Source organism: Calypte anna, chromosome 1 (assembly GCF_003957555.1).
Source record: "Calypte anna isolate BGI_N300 chromosome 1, bCalAnn1_v1.p, whole genome shotgun sequence".
NCBI classification, from domain to species: Eukaryota; Metazoa; Chordata; class Aves; order Apodiformes; family Trochilidae; genus Calypte; species Calypte anna.
Genome location: NC_044244.1, coordinates 51,963,144 through 51,984,427, shown reverse-complemented (window position 1 = coordinate 51,984,427; position 21,284 = coordinate 51,963,144). Strand labels below are relative to the sequence as shown.

General features: G+C 46.2%; 1 protein-coding gene across 2 annotated transcripts; it reads left to right on the top strand.

Moving 5' to 3' along the window:
* Nucleotides 1-413: 413 nt before the first annotated feature.
* On the top strand, nt 414-19,963 carry GTPBP1 (GTP binding protein 1). Of its 2 annotated transcripts, XM_030469639.1 has the most exons (12): nt 414-636; nt 6,168-6,279; nt 8,681-8,861; nt 9,908-10,256; nt 10,706-10,829; nt 12,757-12,871; nt 13,327-13,471; nt 13,624-13,806; nt 14,591-14,726; nt 15,285-15,463; nt 15,979-16,176; nt 17,714-19,963. In XM_030469639.1, the coding sequence occupies exons 1-12, from the start codon at nt 445-447 to the stop codon at nt 17,804-17,806; spliced, it is 2,007 nt and encodes a 668-aa protein (XP_030325499.1). In that variant the 5' UTR covers nt 414-444; the 3' UTR covers nt 17,807-19,963. The 2 variants fall into 2 exon arrangements, with proteins under 2 accessions (XP_030325499.1, XP_030325501.1); XM_030469641.1 differs by lacking the exon at nt 6,168-6,279 and having other exon boundaries at nt 589-636.
* The last annotated feature ends 1,321 nt before the right edge of the window (nt 19,964-21,284 follow it).

Genomic DNA, 21,284 nt, shown 5'->3' with positions numbered 1-21,284 from the left:
TTCCTCTTTCTCATTGGTCAGCCTGAGAGAGTGCCCGCCTACCAGGGCGGGTACTTGGTCATGTGTGGCAGTGGCTTCGTCCCACCCCGTCGCTTGAGCCTTCTCGTTCGATTGGCTCTCAGGGTTGTTTGTCACAAGGGTCAGCTCTCCTATTGGACGGTCAACTCCGGACACGTCGAACGGACTCCCTTGTGTTGTGTATGTGTGTGTGTATATATAGCAAACAAGCCGAGCTGGCAGTGGTTCTCCCATTGGCTACGCGCGCCTCGCGGGGGCGTGGCCTTCCCTCATGAATAACAATTACCCGCCCACCGTTGTCATGGCTACCGGCTAATCGCCCCCTTTCCCCGCCGACGATTGGCTGGCGCCGCCTTGGCGGGACGGGGGCGGGGCAGCCACCGCCTCCCGGGGCGGGGGCGGGGGAGGAGGGCCGGGGCAGGGAAGATGGCGGCGGCGGAACGGAGTCGATCCCCGATGGGGGGCTCCCCGGTACCGGCCTGCATGTTCGCCCCGGAGCCCGGATCTCCGGGTGGCGGGCCTCGTGTAGCGGCGGCCGCCTGTCCCCTCCGCTCCGCTTTCGACGCCGAGGACGGCGAAGCGCTCAACGGCGAGCCCGAGATCGACCTCACCAGTAAGGTAGGCCTGGAGGAGGGGCGGGCGGCGGCGAGCGCCATCGCCCCGCCGGGATCCGTGCTGCCCTCTCCCCTCAGGTTGCCTTGCCCGTGGCGGAGCGGCTGTGGGGTCGGCCGCTCTCCTTGTCGCCTCCTTCGCCTCGGGAGAGCGAGGGGCCTGGGGCCCACCTGCCTCCGCCGGGGTGCCGGGGGGAGGTCACCCTGAGGCTTCTCTCCGGGCTGGAGTTGGGCCCCGGGGGCTCCCTCTCTCCCCGCCCCAGCACCAGCCATCCGGGAGTGGAGAGCCCGCTGGGCAGAGCCGGGAGGAGCTCAGTAAAGTTGAGCTACGAAGAGGTGAGAGCGATCTGGTGACCCTGCCCGTGGCAGAGAGGTTGGACCTAGATGATCTTTAAGGTCCTTTCCATGCTGTTCGGATCATTCTGTGATCTGTACCCTGGCCGGGACAGGAGGGTGCTGGCAGGCTTGTTGTCCTTCCTGTCCATCCTCTCATTGAGCTCAGGGTTTGAGGCTGACAGCTGCCCTAACACCTTGCTCGTGTTTTTCCTCTGTGCTGGTTCTCTGCAGTTATCTCTGCTGCCAGTTGTACTCGTTCCTGGGCCTTCCTTCACAATCTTAAAAGCAGGTCAGAGCTCCTAACTTCTAAGTTTAAGGCCTCAGCGACATGGATGCCTTGCACTTGCAAACCAGGTTGCTACAGTCTGAAAAGGTTTGGTCGTGTGCGGTTCCTTGCTGGGATTCAAGTGACAAGACTGTGTGGTGGTCTTATTTCTGTAAGAATCTGTTCTCACTACCACTATGCAGGAAGATACTTCGTAGTAATATGTGCCTACCAGAGCCTGTCACAGACTGTATTAGCTGGCTTTCCATGCCTTCTGCTATTTTGTCCCAGTTGGCTGGTTTCTTTAGCTGTGTACCTTTTGCTGACAAGAGTTTGATGTATTGTGATGCTATCTCCCGCTCTACGGTCTCCTGAAAACTTGGTTCGGTCCACTTGTAATTATGTGTTCCAGAAGTCAGCTTAGCTGGTGTTTCCTCCTGGTTTTCTGCCATCCCTCTTCTTCATGCTTCCAACTGGAGTTGTTCCAAAGTCCTGGATGTTCTTGCCCTCTGTGGAGAGATGGAAGGAGAGGAGCTGTGGTGTGTGGATGTAGAAATACTAGTTTTCAAGGGGATGACTGGATATTTTACAGTTTGACACTGTATTAAATGTTAAGAAGATGTTTTACAAGAAAGTAAAGAAATCAAGCTTGCAGTGTTTATTGAGCCACCTGTTCATGACTTAATGAGCTGGACAAGATTTTTAGTACAGGATGCCAGTATCGATCAGTGCTTTGTCTTGGACGTGGCTGATGTGGAAGAGAGTGCAGTAGGACGCCGAGGGTTGTGTCTCTGATTATCCACAGCCAGGAACCTGACCAAAATGTTGATGAAGAAGAGAGAGGAATGCTTTTCTGCCTGAACCCCCATTTCTGTCACAAGCCTGTCTTCCACTCCTAGAAATCTGCAGGCGCTATAGAAGGGACAGGTAAGCATTTTTTTGACATTTACTACAATTTACTTTTCCATACAACAGTATATACCTGCTGTCTTTTTCCCTTTTCATTCATCCCCATATTGGATGAGAGCAAAGACTATGAGCTCTGCCCCCTCTTTCCAAGTTTGGTTTCCTGCTTTGTGCTCAGAACAACAATCATATTTGGTAAGAATACAGTAGCTAAACTGCCCCCTTGCTCCTCCAGTCCCCTGTCTTTTCTGTCTTGCCAGTTGAATTGCTGCCCTCCAATTCCTGTTTAAAAAAGTGATTCCTGCTGTAGTTTGTTTGCTGGCAGCTGCTGCTTTGATCCCCACCCCCTCACCATGTTACACACTTTTCTCCCAGTCCTCCCCTAATTCCTCAGTGTCTTAATTTTAAGGTGTGCTCTTTTAAGAGAGGAACGACTTTGAGATTCAGTTATCAAGTGACCTTGCCAAATGATCAAGGAAACAGTTCCATTCATTTGCACAAATTTCTTATCACATTGATGTTAATGGGTGTTTATTTCCCCTTCAGTACTAACACACAGGAGTAGTAATCATTTTTCAGGTCCAGACCATCACACAAGGCTGTTAGGGCAGCTGATACTTATATTATGTCTACATTGACAACAGAACCTTAATTGCGCTTGAACTACTATCCACAGGATCAGGAAATAACATATGACATTGCAGGAAGTGTTGATATGAGACTGAAATATTATAAGATTGGGTTGTCTTTTCCCTGACTTCCACATGCAAAGTGTCAGACTATGTTATTCCAGTAAGGAGCAGCTCCATGTATCTCGTAGCATCTGGTTTGCCCTTAGTCTTTATAGTTTCCCTCATGCTTCTTTTCAAAGGACTGCCTGTAGTGCTGACACAACCTTAGCTTGATCTCACTGGTGTCTTGAAATTGTTAATTAAAACTATGGCCTCTTGCTTGTTCTTTGGCAGTGCAGAATGCCACAGGCCAGCTTGTCCCCCCTGGATTAAGCTTGGCCATCTATAGCTATTGCCCTCCTCTGGTGTATGTTAATCCCAAAACTGGTCAGAGGAAAGGTGGGAAAAGCTACCTCTCCCTAGAGACTGGGAAGAGACTTGAGAGATGTGATTGCAGAATTGTTTTGCTGTCATGAGAGTAAAACAGTAACTGTTGTTACTTTTTTTCCCTATAGGAAACGCTAGACCTACATGACTCCTACTTTTAACTGCTCAGTGCCTGGCAAAGTGGGAAGAACCAACGTGAAAAAATTTGACTTTGTGGGGATTGCTCGAAGGTGAAAAGCAAAAAGAGTGGAAGTGGGGAAGTGGCCAAGATGGATGGCCTCTCTTCCATCAAGGAGATGGCAAAGAACAGGCTCCCTCTGTTCAGAACTCTTGCTAAAAGGATCTTCAAAACAGCAAGTGAAGTCTTGCAGAGACTTATGAAATTGCAGGACTTGCTGGGGCGGTCTGAAGCAGATGTTCAAAATACTGAATGGCATTGGAAGGTGTGATTCATGAAGGCTGCTATTTGCTCTACACATCCTTCTCTTGACATCCTGCTAAATCATATCAGCTGCAAGCTTCATTGGCCCCGGGGTAGTGTTTGGAAGACTCCTGCTGTTCTGAAGTAGCAGTTTACCAGTGGAACACCCTTTAACATCACCACTGGACAGCAGTGAAAGAAGCAGGAGGGGGGAGCAGCATTTTGACCTGTGCAGCCTTAAAATGCACAGGTACTGTGCTGTTTGAGCCCCCAGCCCTCCTGCCTGGCACCAAGAGGGAAGGCCACAGCGAGCTGCTTGGCTGAAATGTCCTCCTGATACCTTGAACACTCACTCTGCTGAAGCATTTGAACTTATAGAGAAATGAAGATGGTGATGAGACTTGAAGAACTGAAGTTAGTGTGCCTTTGCATGGCTGGCCCCTATTATTTTATTGATTTTTATGTGTATGACAGCCTGTTTATTAGCTCTTCCTGAGTTTCTGACCTCTGCTGGTGCACTAACCAAAACAGTGAGCCTGTCTGCTGGGCTTCCAGGAGTTTCTGAAAGTGCTTTCTGGGCAAAACAATACCTATTCATCGACACTGTTCTTCTCCTGATCCTCCATATGAACAGCTGCTGATTTCCCTCACAATGCATTTACATCCAGTGGTGGTCTTTAGTAAGAAAGCAAAACCTGAAGAACAACTAATAAAGGCAAAACTCAATCCTGTGTAGTAGAAGTAGAGAGACTATATGTGGCCAGATCAGAGCGCTTTGATACCCTTTGCAGACTATGACAAGTAGTTCAAAGCCTTAGGTAGGACATGCATCATAAGTAGGCACATGAAGGTGATTGTCTTTCTCATAGCTGTCTAGCCCTTGAAGACACATACGTGCTTTGTGTGACCCTGAACATCTGAAGAAAGGCCTTCATTGGCTACCTTAAACCTTCTAACCAGGATTTGCTGTCTGTGCTTCAGTTTTCCATGTCCATGCATCGCTGTTGTTCTGAAAGCTGCTTAAATTTGTGGAGATTTTGGTTCCCTTACACTCCTCATTTCTGTTAAAGGTAGTAGCAGGTGGTAAAGTTGGTTCCTTCTTGAATGCATATTGTGTTAGCTGTACTAGCAAGTCAGGCTGTGTTAGTAGAGAGTGTTGGGCAGGCTTGAAGGTGTAATAATTGTGAACTGCTGTATGGCATGTGTTTGTTTTAGGCAAATCTAGCACAGATCTCAGACTGGTCGTAGCGCATTATGGAGAGGAGCACAACTCTTTGGGTGTGATTTTGGAATGTTTAAGAGAGGGCAGCTAATGTGAAGTATGGATTTTATTGTTTTAGTGTGGGACAGACGTGACTACACAAAATGGCTATCAACAGGTTATAGTCTTTACAACTCTTTACTAAAAGTGTCTTTTTAACAGCAATGCATGTCTCAGTTGCTGCAGCTCTTGAGCCACTGTCCCAGGATGCTTAAGCCACCAGCAGATTTGTAACCATGGGGGCAGCCGGAGAGCAGGTGGCCCATGGGTCCTGAATGGGTGATAAAGGTCTCTTTGGTCTGCCTCTGCCTCACTACTAGTGTGCCCACCCTGTGTGAGTGCCTTCAGTTGCACTATATGAGTAACACAGGTTTTTGCCAGAAATGATGCTACGCCATTCTCTTCTAAGAAAAATCCTTCCTGAAGCACTGTCTTGTCCTCATTTTCCTGTGTTTCTGCCCACTTTTTCTTGATGCCTCTGCAGGGAAGGGTAACGCTGTGGTTGCTGCAATAACCACAGTTGCAGCCAAAGCCTCTTGGTAGCACAGCTGCTGGCTTTCAAGACTGCAGCTCTCTGCTGGTGAAACAATCAAGTAAGCTTATCCAAACTGCTTTGTGTGTCTGCCTCTCAGCACTGTAGTGTGAAGTACCTGAAGTTTTGTTAGTACTTTGAAAATAATGCTTATTTGTGTTTTCTCTTTCCCTTTGGCTTCCTCAGAAAACAAAAGGGGAGTAAAGTATGTGAAAGATTTGTGAGATGCTCTAGGTTTTGGTGCCTAGGTGTTTCTCTGCAGTGAGGTCTGGCTGGCTGCTCTGGCTTCCCCCTCATGCTTTGCAGGGAGCAGCAGCACTCTCTGCAGCTGTGACTTGTGGAGCGAGTACCCAGCTAAGGAATTTCTTTGGAGAAAATATCTCCTCCCCTTTCTGTTTTCCTTGAATGAAAACATGTATTACACAGAAGCAGAAGCCACTTAAATGTGGCTTTTAAACATTGGTTACTTCAAAATGAGATGCTAGGTATTTTTTCTTTCTTTGAAGTATATCTTCGGACATAAATGAGCTCTGAGCTCAGACAAATTACCTTGTGTGGTGTCACAAGAAAACAGCTGTCAGCAAAACTGGGTATAAAGAAAACAAAACAACACAAAACCCCAAAGCACCAGAAAGTGGTCCTCGAAAAAGAGCCTTTATATTTCTATAAAACACACATGATTGTCCTTATGACTGAAGCTGGTTTTGAAGTTGCTTGCTTGACATCTAGCTTCAAATGGATATTTGAACTTCTTTCCAGCTGGTGATGGTGAGTCCAACTTCAGAGCAGTATGACAGTTTGCTTCGTCAGATGTCAGAGAGGATTGATGAGGGATGCGGAGAGACCATCTATGTCATTGGTCAAGGATCAGGTGAGTATAGTTTCCTCAGGAAAAAAAAACAAAGAACATTAAAATTTTAAGAAAGACCTAGTTCATCTAACTGGCCTGCTGCTGAAGATAGTACTTACTTCTCCAGAATAACTTGGAAACCTGCATAAAGTATAGCAGAACATGTGGGGCAGATTCTTTTACTTTATTCCTGCCAGCTGTTGTCTTAAGCAGTGGAGCTAAACATATTTTTTGTGTAAAATCATACAAGTTGTTTTTGGAAATAAGGTGTGAAATATCCAGGCACACCAGGAAAAGATGAAGGATCTGAAATTCTTCTAACAGTTTTAGTACAGACATCCTCAATGTCTGGTGGAGGTCTTGTTCTTTCTGCTTTGTTCACTACTCCATTGTAAATACTACAATTTTTACCCCACAGGAATGTATTGGATAGCCAAAATACATGCTGCTGACTTTTATAGTGTGTGTATGTACTGTGGAGAGAAAGGTTTTCCTTTTCTCAGCATGAGGCCTTTATTGTCACACAAACTGGGGCGTGACTGCAGTCATTTTCCTTTTAGGCTTTACCACTTTACATGGATTGCCTTTTTTTCTCATTTTTACAATTTGAATATTTGCATCTCATGCTGGTAAAATAATACTGAGCGTGGCCTTGCTATGAAATCAAAACTTCTTTCCTGAATACAGAAAAGTTGTCTGCGGCTAGCGTAAGGCTGAAGACATTTTACTAGTTAATACATCTAAAGAAGAATACGAACCCCATGTCCTCTTAATGCCAGAGTTGGCCAAGATAATGGAAGGAGGAAGTTGTGTTACCTCAGACCCGTGTGCTTTTTGGTTTTTCTTAGTGTCTTGCAAAGCAGCCAACATAGAGAAGCCAGCATTAGATAATCAGTTGTTGTGCGGCCGGTATCACAGGGATAATGCTCTTGTGTCCGAATGAGCTTCCCACATGTAGTCTGAATCCTTGATATTTGGGATAACCACACCTGCAGGGAAGATCTAGCCAGTTAGGCTGATAGATGCTTTCTCTCCTAGAATGCCTTGTGAGGATGTTAACTGGTGGTTGTTGCAGTGAAATACTTAGAAGTAGACATTTGTTTCTTAAAATATGAGCTAATACTTCTGACTTCATTTGGGATTCCTGCAGGCAAGGAAGATTGGGATCTTTTCTGTAAATGGGAAACAACAACCAGTATTTTGGTCATCAAGGATATCTGCCTCAGATGACCAAGAGCAAGTGAAGGCTGCCAGGTTACTCACTACTGCATCAGTAGCGACCCTTCCCTTTCTGCCTTGGCTCCTACTCACTCCTTCTATCCCCCCCTACTTCTTCTTCCCCTTCTACAACCCAAGAGTCCAGCCATGGTGCTTTTTGTTCCCTTCCCCCCCATCTCAGCAGCTTCTCAGCCAGTTTATGAGCTAGGTCAGATATCACCCAGCAGCTCTCCTTGTTGTAGAGCTGTGCACTACTTCAGATGCTGATTAGTTGATGCAGACTGCAGTTACTGCTCACCAGCTGATGAGTCAGCCATGCGTGTGAATGCGCTCACAGCAATAGCTTGGGTCATCCATGTGCTGTGTGTCTCTCCACCTTTGTTTGTTGTGGTTTTTTCTTACTCAAGTGATGATTCTGGCCTTAAATTTGTGCTGCTTCTCATCACTTATGCTGGGAGGGAAGCTGAGAGCTGTGGTAGTCTTTAAACAATGTAGATAGTTGCCATGGGCTTGCTCTGACTGTCAGCTCTTTGCTTGGGTGGGCTGTTCGGAGCCTGCCATGCCTCCCTGTTTTTTTCTGGCCTCATGTGCTGTCAGCATTTCTTTCAAGTTCCAGGGCGAAGGCAGTGAGACATGCCAAAAACATTGTTTTAACTGGAGTACGTGGGGGTTAAAGAAATTGCTGTGCAGGCTAGACTTGCAGAAAATGCGTGCTTGGGATGTGGTTTTACAAAATAAGCTGATTGTTTAAATTGGTCCCAGACTCGCTGGTTAATTGTGGTGATATTTCAGTCAGAGCATCTCTTTTGTTAATGATTTTTCCTTTATTGCAATGCAAGAGGAACTGTTTTTTCCTGACTGAAGGGAAATAACACACAAGGTACATTCAGCAAGTGAAGTAAGGGAATTAGACAGGAACGTGTCTTTCTCGCTGGTCCGTAAGTATTTGCTTGTAGAAATTGTGAAGAAAACTCCTCTGAATGAAAGATGGTGCTTTTCTAGTATCTTTTAACACTTTAGAGTGAAGACCATCTTTTTTCATTTTGGGCAAAGGGGGCTTATTCTGTGTACATGGCTGTCACCTCCAGTGCACATATAAATCCCAATCAGTGTCCCACGTCCCAGGCAGAACAAGATTATTGCTGCTGGTCCTTGCAGGGTGGTGCTCACTGACTGTCCTGTGTCTTCTCAACCTCATAACTAGATGGGACTGAATATGGTCTGAGCGAGGCAGACATGGAAGCATCCTATGCCACGTTGAAGAGCATGGCAGAGCAGATCGAGGCAGATGTGATTCTCCTGCGGGAGCACCAGGAGGCAGGGGGCAAGGTGCGCGACTACCTCGTTCGGAAACGCGTTGGTGACAACGACTTCCTGGAGGTCAGGTGAGGAGCTGGGTGGAGACAGGGTTAGACAGCAGCCCAGCTGCATTTTTACCGTGTGAGCAGTCCCTGATGATGAGCCAGCAGCACTGATTCAGGTCTGGGTGTTGTAGCTACCCAACAAAAGCAATTGAGTTTGACCACTCCTTGCTAATGAAATCGCCTTTTTGTTGTTGTTGCCATCTCTATTGTGAACAAACTGTGGAGATTTGCCTGCCTTTACCTAAGGGCTGTTGCTCTCTGGGTGACAGCTTTGCAGTTTGGGGATCTTTTGTGGGCTGGAATCCCAGTAGGGAGTCACATATTCATATTATGTCTATATGTGTGTGCATATATACATGCCGCTGGAACGCAATACTTTTGACTAAGGATTCAATTCTGTTCAAAGACTGTGATGATCCAAGTCACCTTTTAATGGACATACAATAGTTACAATAGCTGTAGTGCAACTTGAGAGTCTGCACAGGCCTGGATGGAATGGATTTCCAGCATATGCCAACTGCCACCTTTATCAGAGACAAGGAACGAGATAGTTGTTGGAGCAGGTTTTCTCTTAAATATTTCACTGTTGTTTCAGCTTTTCTGGTAATACCAATTTAAATTTCTATGCTCTCTTTAGCACCTGGTGCTGTTGCAACAGGAGAAATACAAAAGAGGCAGTGCTATTTTAGTCAAAGTTGGGATTTAATCTTTCTTTTGAATTGCCACAGTGTGTGTGTTGGTTTGCAGAGAATGGAGCTTTGAAAAGAGATACTCAGTATGGCATCAAGCAACATGAAATTCATCTGACTGTGACCTGGACACCAGTGATAGGTTTTCACTATCTTCCACATCCCAGTTCCCAGAGTCTAGGATCTCCCCTGTTCCCTAATGATTGTGAAAGAACCTTTTCTCTGCTTGAGAAGGTCTAATATTTTTTCAGTCCCTCTTTGGAGATTAGGGAGAAAAAAAGCTCGTTATTTGCAGGAGCAGTGGTGTTAGGTTTTTCCTAATTTTTTGTTTCTTCAGATAACAGATTTTAACAAGTTCCTGCTTTCTTTCCCCTCCAGGGTAGCAGTGGTTGGCAATGTGGATGCAGGAAAGAGCACTCTGCTGGGTGTCCTGACACATGGTGAACTCGACAATGGCCGAGGCTTTGCTCGGCAAAAGCTTTTCCGCCATAAGCATGAGATTGAGTCAGGCCGCACCAGCAGTGTGGGCAATGACATCCTTGGCTTTGACAGCGAGGGTAACGTGGTGAACAAGCCTGACAGCCACGGTGGCAGCTTGGAATGGACAAAGATCTGTGAGAAATCCACCAAGGTCATTACTTTCATTGACCTAGCTGGTCATGAAAAGTACCTGAAAACTACCGTCTTCGGCATGACTGGCCATCTACCTGACTTCTGCATGCTTATGGTAGGTAGCAAGAAAGATGTATGGTACCAGCAAGAATGGGGCTGTTCAAACATTTAACAGCCTCAGCTTCTTTCCTATTGTACTCCTCCTGTGGGGTTGTGAAGGGAGGCAGCATCTCTTAGAGGTGGAGAGTGGCAACCACTGTGGGTATTTTGTCAGAACTCTGAGGCAGGTGCCTCAGGACTGTTAGTCCCAGGCAAGCTCAAGACGTATGGTTCATGAAAACTGAAAGATTTTTAGACTTCACAAATCCTTGTTAAAATGGAGGAGAAACGAGTCCTTAGCCAATGTCCAAGACTACTTGATATGAGCTGAGTCTGTTCATGCAGTCCCAATGATACACCTACAGCCTAAGCACAGTCTACTGCATGTCTGACACAAGACCTTCTCTATAACCTACCTCAGTGCAGGACAACTGTACATCACCATTTCTTGTATCCTTGGTGTAGGTTGGCAGTAATGCTGGGATTGTTGGAATGACCAAGGAGCACTTGGGCCTGGCTCTTGCACTTAACGTTCCTGTCTTTGTTGTCGTGACCAAGATTGACATGTGCCCTGCCAACATCCTACAAGGTGAGTCCTTACAAGCTCTCTTCAGGGCTGCTTCTTACTTCTGTCTGTGCTGTTCTATGCTTGAGTTGAGGAATTACAGCTGGAGGAAAGCTGCTTTATCTGCTTTTGACTGTATCTTGAACAACTTCCGGAAATCTATCTATTTTGCAAGCACTTCACTCATAATCACCACTTCAAAATTACCTGACTTGGGGGACTCATCTGGGCAACCTGAAAGTGTTTGTTACAGGATTTTGATTAATTTAGCTCTAAGGGGAGAAGCATACAATTGAGGTTGTGGCTTTGCCTTCTCTCTGGGTATTTAAACCTGGAGGAAATGTCTGGAAGTTCTCTTGAAAACTGCTTTCCTCCTTGCCCACAGTTTGAGTGTGATCTTAAGCTGTGATCAAACTTGATGTCCAGCAGGTGTTAGGTGATGGGGCTGCTGCCTGTTATACATCCTGCTCACTTGGGCACTTCTCGGGTACACAGGCATAACTACAGCAGCTCCTTCCTCTGTCTGAACCCAGCCAAAAAACACTTAATAAATCATGGTTCAAAACAGGTTCATATACGTGCTGTGGTAGCAGGGCTGGACTAGACATAAGCAGGCATGGCAATGGGCAGTAGGGAATAATGAAATTCTTGCTCAGCAGCAGTTAAAGCAGCACCTGTGACCCCAGCAGTGTCCTGTTAACCTTTGTGTGGCATTTTTTCAGGTTGTGACCAAGTCTCACCTCTAAAATTCTCTCAATGCATTTCTCGTACCTTCAGGAACATGCTGTGGTTAATCTGAGCAATAGTTGTTTTGATTATCAGTCATAGGGATTAGGAAAGGGAACACTCCAAGTACTGTCTGTGGTTAGGTCATTATTGTAAAAAAGCTAAATATGTTTCAGGTAAACAGGTGCATGTGATCAGAAGATAATCTGAATGTCTCTGTAATAGGTAGTTGGCAAATAAATGTAAGATAAACATAAGATAATAAAAGGGAAGGAATGAGAAAATTTGGCTCAGGGTGAGTAGAGCAGAGTTGCTCTTGAAAGAAGCCACTCCTGTGTCATGTGTGTTTAAATTAAATAGACACAAGACCTGGCTCAAGTGTATGTGTGAAGAACAGATGGCATGATTAGATATTTGTGTTTCTGTATCCAAAACATTACTTTCCCATAGCCAGTCATTTGTTCACAAAAAGTGTCTAATTGGATGACAGTTATAGAATACTAATTTGCTCTTTTCAGCCCTTACTAGCCTGTTGGGCTTTTTCCTCCTCTGTTGTAATGCACTTTGCAGGAGGCTGATGCTAGGGTATCAGGTAATGCTGTTGCACAGATAGATGAGGCTTAGAAAAGAAATTAAAGAGGCAAAAGATCAAAGGTGGGACTCATCAAGTTTGTCCCAAAGTATTTATTTCTGCATCTGGCCCTTTTATACTGTGCTAGTTGATAATAGTGATCTTTACCTCTTTCATGTTTTTCTAACCTTCTGGGGCAGGGCGATTGCCAGGGCAAGTGTGTTGAGATTGGTTTGGTCAAAATTGATTTCTAATTCACATGTTCTCAAATGATTCAAATCCTGAGTGCCGCTGGTTTTATTGAGTTCAATATGAAAACTATTATAGGGAGAGGAAATACCTTGCAACTGCTTAAAGCTACGTAATAGAAAGCTATAAAATATCTACTTCACAGCATTGCATCTGCAGATGCAAATATTTATGTCTGTTCATGTATGGTGTTGCTTGGCAGCAGGCTAGCTGGCATGAAATGGAAGCTGGAATGGCTCCTCTGTCCCACCTGGGCTGCAGCAAACTCAGTCTCATGCACCTTTAGCCATCTTCTCCTGTCTGTTTGTGACAAAAGCACCAGTCTCCCTTCGGGGAGAGACCCCACAAAAGCGATTTATAAAGACGGGAGTTGCTGCCCTAACAATATTCATTTCACCCTTTAAGAAACCCTGAAGCTGTTACAGCGACTGCTGAAGTCCCCAGGGTGCAGGAAGATTCCCGTGCTGGTTCAGAGCAAGGACGATGTCATTGTAACAGCCTCCAACTTCAGCTCAGAGAGGTAACGGGAGTAGAGGAGAGTCGTTTCTCTTTCAATCCTACTTGGAGACCGGGTGAGAAGATTCAGAAAGAGGGTCCCCTTGTCTAGATGTGTGAAGTTTGCATCTGCCACGTGGTGTGTTGATTCCATAAGAATGTGTTCTGAGCTTGACCTGCTTGTGTTCCCTTCTCTGAGGCAGAAATGAGAGGCTGCTTCTGGGCAGTCTGCAGAAGAAGGCAGGGTATTCGGCTTCCTTCAGTCATGGAACCTTACACCTATTCCTGAATATCATTAAAAGGCAGAGGCGATGTCGCAGGTTTTCAAACATGGGGTGTTGTGCATATCACTGCCTGCCAGGCTCTCCCTTCCTAGCAGTGTGTATTGAATTGAGTCTCAAGATTTTGGATGTGTCCCTACACATGGAATTCCAGGCAGGGAGGTGAACTAACTCCATTTTCATCGATTTCCCTATACAGGATGTGCCCGATTTTCCAGATTTCGAATGTCACTGGGGAGAACCTAGATTTGCTGAAGATGTTTCTTAATCTCTTGTCTCCACGGACCAGTTACAGGGAAGAAGAGCCAGCAGAATTCCAGATAGATGATACTTACTCTGTCCCGGTAAGGGGCCTGGTATTGGGAAGAATTTTCTGCTCCCTCTTTCAGATGGGAGAAGAAGGCATCATCCCCAGAGAGGGAAGCTCTAGATCTCTTTCTCCTGGTATGGTGAAGTAACCCTAATTACTGTTTTGTTTTTTTCTTTTTTGGCATAGGGTGTAGGAACAGTTGTGTCTGGGACGACACTGAGAGGCCTCATCAAGCTAAATGACACCCTGCTGCTGGGGCCAGATCCCCTTGGCAACTTCCTACCTATTGCTGTCAAGTCCATCCACCGCAAGAGAATGCCGGTCAAAGAAGTGCGGGGAGGCCAGACTGCTTCCTTTGCTTTGAAAAAGGTGAGGTGATCTGCTCCAGACACACAGAACAGGAACCACCTTGCCCATTTTAGAGTGCTCCTGGAGTTCAGCTGCAATCAGACTGCTTCTGTGAGTCTCAGCTGCCTCATTTCACAGCCCATTAAAATCCTGTAGAACCTCTGTGGGCCCTGTGCCTTGGTTGCTCCACCTGACAGCTGCCAGGTAATAGCAGTGGGACCCAAAGGAATGAGGAATAGTGTTGGACATGTGACAAAGCAGGGGCTGCAACTGCATTAGTGGCCTAGGCAGGGCATTTACACTCTTCCTCTCAACTTGTAGCACCAGCTGCATGATTTGGGGTCTAAGAATTAGCAGAACTTGATGTGATTCCTCTGGTGAAATGTTTCAGTCAATAGAAGCTGCACTGATTTTTAGGGGATATAGTTTAAGCTATACCAAACTTCACATGCTCGGTCTTACTATTTTGTGTTAACAGACATTGTGCATTTGGAGAGGTCATCTGCTTGTGTACTGTGCAACCATGGTCTCTGTTTTGCTTTTAAAGGATAAGCAAGTCAAAAGCTTCTGTGTCAGTGTTCAGCATTCCCAGTACTCTAATTAAAACTTCATTAGAAACTTCACCTGAACTCGATTTTTGCAACCTTTGCATAACAATGATACATACCGCTAAACAGCTCAGCCTTTGTCTCTTGGTGAGCACGAGTTAGCATCTGTGACATCCTTTAGGATCCCTCTGGAGGCAGTCAGCCACAGAAGCAAATTTCTTCCCTGGAGAATGACATTAAGGTTTTTTGCTTTTCAGATCAAGCGTTCTTCCATCCGGAAAGGCATGGTAATGGTGTCACCCCGCCTGAATCCACAAGCATCGTGGGAGTTTGAGGCAGAGATTCTGGTGCTCCATCACCCCACCACCATCAGCCCACGATATCAGGCCATGGGTATGTGTCAGTGTTGTCCCATCTTTGTTTCCTAGTGGTAACAGTTTGTTATCAGCTCTAGCCTGAGATAATTTTTCTCCCAATGGCTCTGTCAGCCTGAATATAAGCAACAGTTCCTGGTCTGACTCTTCTCAGCAATGTAATAGAGAGAGAGTGGCAAAGGCTGTAGGTAAAAGGAGATGTGTGACTGCAAGTGTACTTGGAGGCTGCCTGAGCCACATCTCTGAGGTGCAAAGATTCTTCAGCTTCAAATACTGAGAGACTTGCTTTAGGTCCTGCCCTCTATAGCCTGGCTGCTTGGCATATAGGATTCTGTTGAGGATGCTTCAGGATAGCCTCTGTTCCAAGCCATCTGTTTTAGCTCATCTGTGTTCTCTTTTTGAGGACTGAACAAAGGCAGCCACGTGACCCAGGTAGTCTTTTGTGCACGGTATATTTTTACCTTCCAAACTCGGTGCTGTTAGCTGTAGGGTAGCAAGAGCCCCCTTAGATGTCTGGCTGAAGCTTATTCCACCAACGGCACTGGCTGCTGAAAGCCTTTGTGCATTACATTCACAGTGCATTGTGGCAGCATCCGTCAGACAGCCACGATTCTCAGCATGGACAAGGACTGCCTACGGACAGGGGACAAAGCCACGGTGCACTTCCGCTTCATCAAAACCCCGGAATATTTGCATATAGACCAGCGTCTGGTCTTCCGTGAAGGCCGCACCAAAGCTGTGGGCACCATCACTAAGGTAAAGGCTGAAGAGTGAGACTTTTTTTTTATTTATTCCCATTGGCTGCTCTGGGCATTGAGAAGCCAGCAGGAGAATCCCAATAGCTCTGGGGAATTGAGGGAAGAGGCTGTCCTTCAATCACAAACATCAGCATTGATGTGGGTTGCAGATGAACAGTGTGCTTTATTGTCTGGTGGGTTTTAGCTGGTGTGAATGGGGGATTGGGATTGTGGGGGGTGAGGCAGATTCCTCTGGTTCTCGTATCTTCGTCTCTTCCTGACATCTTGTAGCTGGTACCTTTGAGTCATACTGCAGAGGGCTGAGTGTCACCCCAGCTGAGTGGCCTTTTCCACCCTGTAAGGGGTCTTGAGGACAGCTCAGGAGCCCAGGTTTCTTTGAACAGCTGCTGCTCTATAGTCCTCTCTGTGGCTATTGGTATCAATTCTCAACAGGTTTTGTTAAAAAGCAACATTGAATCTTTCCATATTGACCTTTTTAATGCTGATTCTGGCCTCTTCCTTTGTAATGTGCAGTTACTCCAGACCACCAATAACTCGCCGATGAACTCCAAGCCACAGCAGATCAAGATGCAGTCAACCAAGAAGGGAGCCATTACAAAACGAGAGGATGGTGTTCCCCAAGCTGGGATGGCAGCTGGAGGCCCACCAGCTGGGGATGAGGCCCCCTCAACAGCAGCAGTGCCACTGACACCTACTGCCCTGCAACCATTGGTAAGTGAGGAAAATACCATGTCTGTCCTAGCTGTTTGCATCCTGGTCTCACCTATTGGAGGAAGGGCATGCTAAAACACAAGCATTATTCCCTCACACCCTTGAACTTACCTTCAGACTCAATATGCAGCAGAAACATAGAAATGTATGCAGTCCCACAGCAGAAATTGGGAGTCTCGGGTGACTGCATGACTCTCCATGGCTGATGTTTCATCAGCTAGCAGCTTGTGGTCCTGGGACAATTCATATTGGACTTCAGCAAGTGCCTAATGCAATGTCCTGTTCCAAGTAGGATTAGCTGTGAGGTCAGACCAGGTTGCTCAGGGTTTTATACGGTCATGTCTTTAAAAGCTCCAAGGAGCAAGGCTGCACAACCTGGCTTGGCAACCTGTTCACTATTTGTTTATTCACTGCTCACAGTGAAGATGCATCTTCATACACCTGGTAGCTGAACTAGTGAAGCATTTAACAGCCAGTCACAAAATGTGTCTCTGCTCTCTGAGTGAGAGGTAAAACATCGCTCCACTAGAGAAATTGCAGCCTAATTAGTAGTAGCAAACACAGGTCATCTGCCCTGTCAAGGAGGGAAGATGTAAATGTTGAAGGAAGAGGAAAAGCTTATCTCTTTTGAGAGTTTTATCCAGGTTTTGTTGGTTAGGACTTGTCAGTGCATCTTGTCTGAGACAGATAACTAAACTTTTTTGTCCAAAAGGAATGGAAACTCAATTCTAATTGTAGGCTTTGGGGACTGTTTATCACCTTTTTTGCATGAGTGTCTCCTTTTAATTTTCTTATCTAGCAAAGTGAAAGGCTCAGGAACTGAGTTTGTCAAGCGACCTGGTCAGTGTTTCCCCTCCTAATTTGAGCTATCTTAGTTATCTCAGATCTTGCCCTCTTGAGCCAGGATGGCATATGCCTGTGGCTTCTTACTTGATCCCCCACCTCCTTCTTGTCTTCTTGTAGTGTCACTGTGGTTGTAAATAGTGCTCCCAGCTTGCTCTTCCTCTCATCCCTCCTCCCTGTGAGCCTGTGTTGCTTTTCTTCTTGCTTACCTTTGCCTCTTTCTCCTTGCTGCTTTCTCTCAGCCTGCGCTGGATGAAGAGCCCCATGTCCGTGAGGGCAATAAGGTATTTGGCTGCTTAAAAAGAGAATGGTGGGCTTGCTGCCTGAGGTTGGGAACAGGGTGAGGTTAGCCAGAAACCCCTGGTAGGGGGGTGGGGGACTCTTCTTCCATTCTCTACAAAACCAAGGGAGTCTGAGGCCTTGGTTCCCCATGGCACCTGCTGAATCTCCTGGGAGTGAAGCATTCAGAAAACTGGGAAATCAGGTCCATCCCAGCTTGAAGGGCTGGTGTATCTGTCTCTCCTCTTCCTTCCTTCATGCCTTATCTCCTTCCTGCAGTGGCAGGAAGCTGATCAGCCACAACTGCACTCCCAGGGCATGTGTGTGTTTGTGTGTGGTCCATCTGAACTCCTACCATGCTGATGCTCTGATTCAGAGATTTCTGCACACTAAAGTGTAATTTCTTGTTTTTCAGTCAAAAGTCGGAGGAGGAGGCCGGCGACGTGGGGGTCAGCGCCATAAAGTGAAGTCTCAGGGAGCCTGTGTGACTCCTGCCAGTGGCTGCTGAATTTCTTACTCCACCTCCCTCTGAGGAATTCCTTCCCTTCATTTCTTATCCAAAAGATCCAGAGCAGCTTAAACCAAAACCCATCCCAGCTGATTGGCTGCAGAAGAATCATCCCTCCTCCCTGAAGGAAGCGATGGAGAGGAGCATAATTTATAAGCTAATGAAGGTGATAAGACACACAGAACTGAGTAACTGACACCTTCCTCCTCCCCCTGTCGACACATTTTTGTACATCATGGGCTTAGTTTTTATTCTTATTAGTTTTTATTATATTTTGTGTGCATGAAGATGAGAGTCTGGATAGAACTGCGAAGAGCCAGTTAGCTGCCTCCCTCCTCCCTCACCCCATTCTGTCCACAGGACTTGCTGCTCTCCTCCTGTTTGCTGTCTCGAATCCAGAGGTTTATCAAACGCCTGAAACTTCAGACTTGCGAAGGTTAAAAACACGTTGCTTAGGATGGCTCCATAGGGCATTGTTTCCTCACCACTTTGGCCCCGTGTCAAATATGTTTCTGGTTCCCCTTCATCTCAAATTATGTCTAAGTAGGTTTCATTTAATGTTGTGGTGACTGAAGTTGGACAGAGATGGCAAGGAAGTCCATTAATTGGAGATCTAAGATGGAAACAAACTGGAAAACAGTTCTTGATGCTAATCTGAGGGATCTTATACTAAATATCCTTGTCAAAGACATTGATGGCACTTAAGATTTTAATCAGAGGCAGAATTAAATGGGCAGTCATTTGCCCATCCTGTTCCCCTTCCCATCATGCTGCTTTTCCCCCTGTTTGTGCAGTGCACATTGGAGCAAATTGAACCTGCCCCTCCAGGCTGCTGCAGCTCAACTGACAGTATTAGGAATATAGTGCAGGAACACTTGGTCCATCCCTTGAGCCAGAGAAAGCCTTCTCACCTTGATGGACAGAGACAACTTTGGGCAAACGTTGCCTCCCCTTGATTTTGTTTTACTCTGTGATTTCCTAAAACGTTTCTCTGGAATTCACGAGCCAAACTTTGCCTTGGCAGAGGTAGGATTTGTCTTCTCCCCTCTTGGCCAAAGAGGGCAGTGATGAATTGGTACCAAACCACAGAAGTGCTTTCAGATTTGGAAGCACATGGTAATTTTTTTTCTTTTTTTAAGATTGTATTTTTATATTTTTTAATGACAAATTCTGGCTTCTTTGGGAAGAACCTGCCAGGATGGTCTATAAATTAACTTGATTGTTATCATGTTTCTCAACCCTGGGTTGTGGAAGTGATCTGTTCCCTATTCTTTTGAGCTCTTTTCTAACTCTGCCTCTTCACATGGCTCCCATGAGAAGAGGAGTTATCCTCTGCCAGCTTGTGGGTAGCAGTAGGAGCATTTCATGGGAGGAGGTGGCATCCTCAGCAAGTTGTGACTTTCCCCAGCAGGTGCGATCAGCCTCAGTTTCTTGAGGGCTTCCTCCTCCAATGAAGGACTTTTGATTTTTAGTTTAGAGGGAGACCGAAAAGTTTCTGTCTCTTAGTGGGTTGTTTCTGGCTCCATGGCCCCTGTGTGGGGAGTTAATTCCAGTTCACCTTGTGACTTGAGAGAGGCTTTCCACGCTGACTGACTGACAGTGGGCTCAGGGGAGGAGAGCACATCTCCCGATGCCAGCACCAGCACTCCAAGAGCGTCAAGTGGCGTGGGAGAGGTGAGGAAATGGGGTTTGGAGATGAGGGTACTTTGCCTTAGAGACTGCAGTGGCCTGAAGGTGGAAGCAAGGAGGTCAGACAGTCCTTTCCAAGCTATGTGCCTAAATACCAGCACTCTCCTGGCGAGGGAGGAACTATAGGCAGCTACAACACTAATAGCACCCGCATTGTGAGGGGGTGTGAAGTGTGGCTAAACAGGGCACGAGGGCCTTAGTTGGTTGTCTTCTGGCCCTGAAGCAGCATCAAACTGCATCTGATTTCACTGCTCTCTGCTTCCAAGGGGAGCAGGGAACTCCAGGCGGTTTTCTCTTTCTCCATTCCTTGTGCTCCTAGATGAAGGAGACTGCTGAGACTGGAAGAGGGTTTACTTCAGTTTGTGCAAAGGAGGTGGTGTGATCTCTCTTTTGTGACCAGCATTCAAAGATCACTCAGGCTGGTGTGATCTATAAAATAAATTTTAAAAAAGTTTGTTCCAAGTTAAAGTATGGCTTCTTGGGGTTTTTTTGTCCCTCTGGAAAAACTGAAGTTGCTGCTTTAACACCTGACATGGTGCTCCTTTGCTGGCTGTGAGAGGTGGCTGTGTTCATAGTGATGGCAGAGGGAGGGCAGAGGAGAGCTGCTGAGCCTCTTTGCACTGCCCTCAGAGCTTTTACTCTGCCCAAGATTTAGTGCTTCTCAGTGGCAAGAGTGGTGGTGAAATGAGAACACTCACATGGTGTGAACTGTGCTGCATGAAATGCATGTGTGAAGAGCTGTTAGAGCAAATAATTTGAGTCCAACCTCTGTCAGACACTTTGCTAGAGGATGCAGTTTTAGCACAGCACTTCCTGCACAGCCTGCAGAAGCTTGTACTTCACCACATTCTTGCAGCCATTTGCATCTTACCTGTTCCTGTAGGTACATTTGGACTCTGCAAGGCTTGGAAGGGGCCTTTTGCTGAGTTGATCACAGAGGTTCACCAAGGTTTTTTCTGCCCTGCACAGCCCTTGCCCAGTTAAGCATTGGGCTGAAAGCTGGAGCAAAGGGCCTGTACAGCCCCTCTCTATCTAGAGCTGGCTGGTCCAAGGCCATCAGAGAACCAGCCTTTCCTTGGAGTAATCTGCAAGGAGCTGCATGGGCACTCCTCAACACAAGCCAACCTCCAGCCCATCCTCGTTAAGCAGACACCAGTGTGGCCCTCCTCATACTTGAGCCAGTCCAATTTCCCCTTTTATAGCCCTTTTTATGCTCTAGGTTAACTTCCTTCTGGTGAGGACATTTCCTTTCTACTTGTTTTTAGTTGCCTGCTGAGTAATTTACAGCCCATGTTAAGGAAAACACAGCAACATACAGCTACCCTTAATTAATCACTCCTCAGGGCCAAGCTGGGCTCTGCTCACAGCCATAAGGCAGGGGACAGACTGATGCCCAGGGACAGCTTCATGGTCACTGCAGGATGGATGAGCAGACAGCCATGGTCTATCACAGACTTAGACTGTTCGAAGTTATTTTAAAAATGCAGTATTTTTATGTTAAGAGTCCCAACAAGTTTTTAAGAGTAGGGTTTGTTTTCATCATCACTCCAAGCAGCTTCTGTGTTCCAGAGCCTGCTTGATGATATGGTGAAAACTAGTGACCCAGAGTTAGAATGTCAGGCTGGAAAATAAGAATTTGCCATGAGAATACAAAGAGCAGCATCAACAAGAATAACTCTACTACTTGTGCATCATTCCCACCAACAAACTGACCTGCAAAACACTCAAAAAGCTCACAGCAGTTTTGATATCATTTATTTGTCTTGGTCTTTTTTTTTTCCTTGCATAG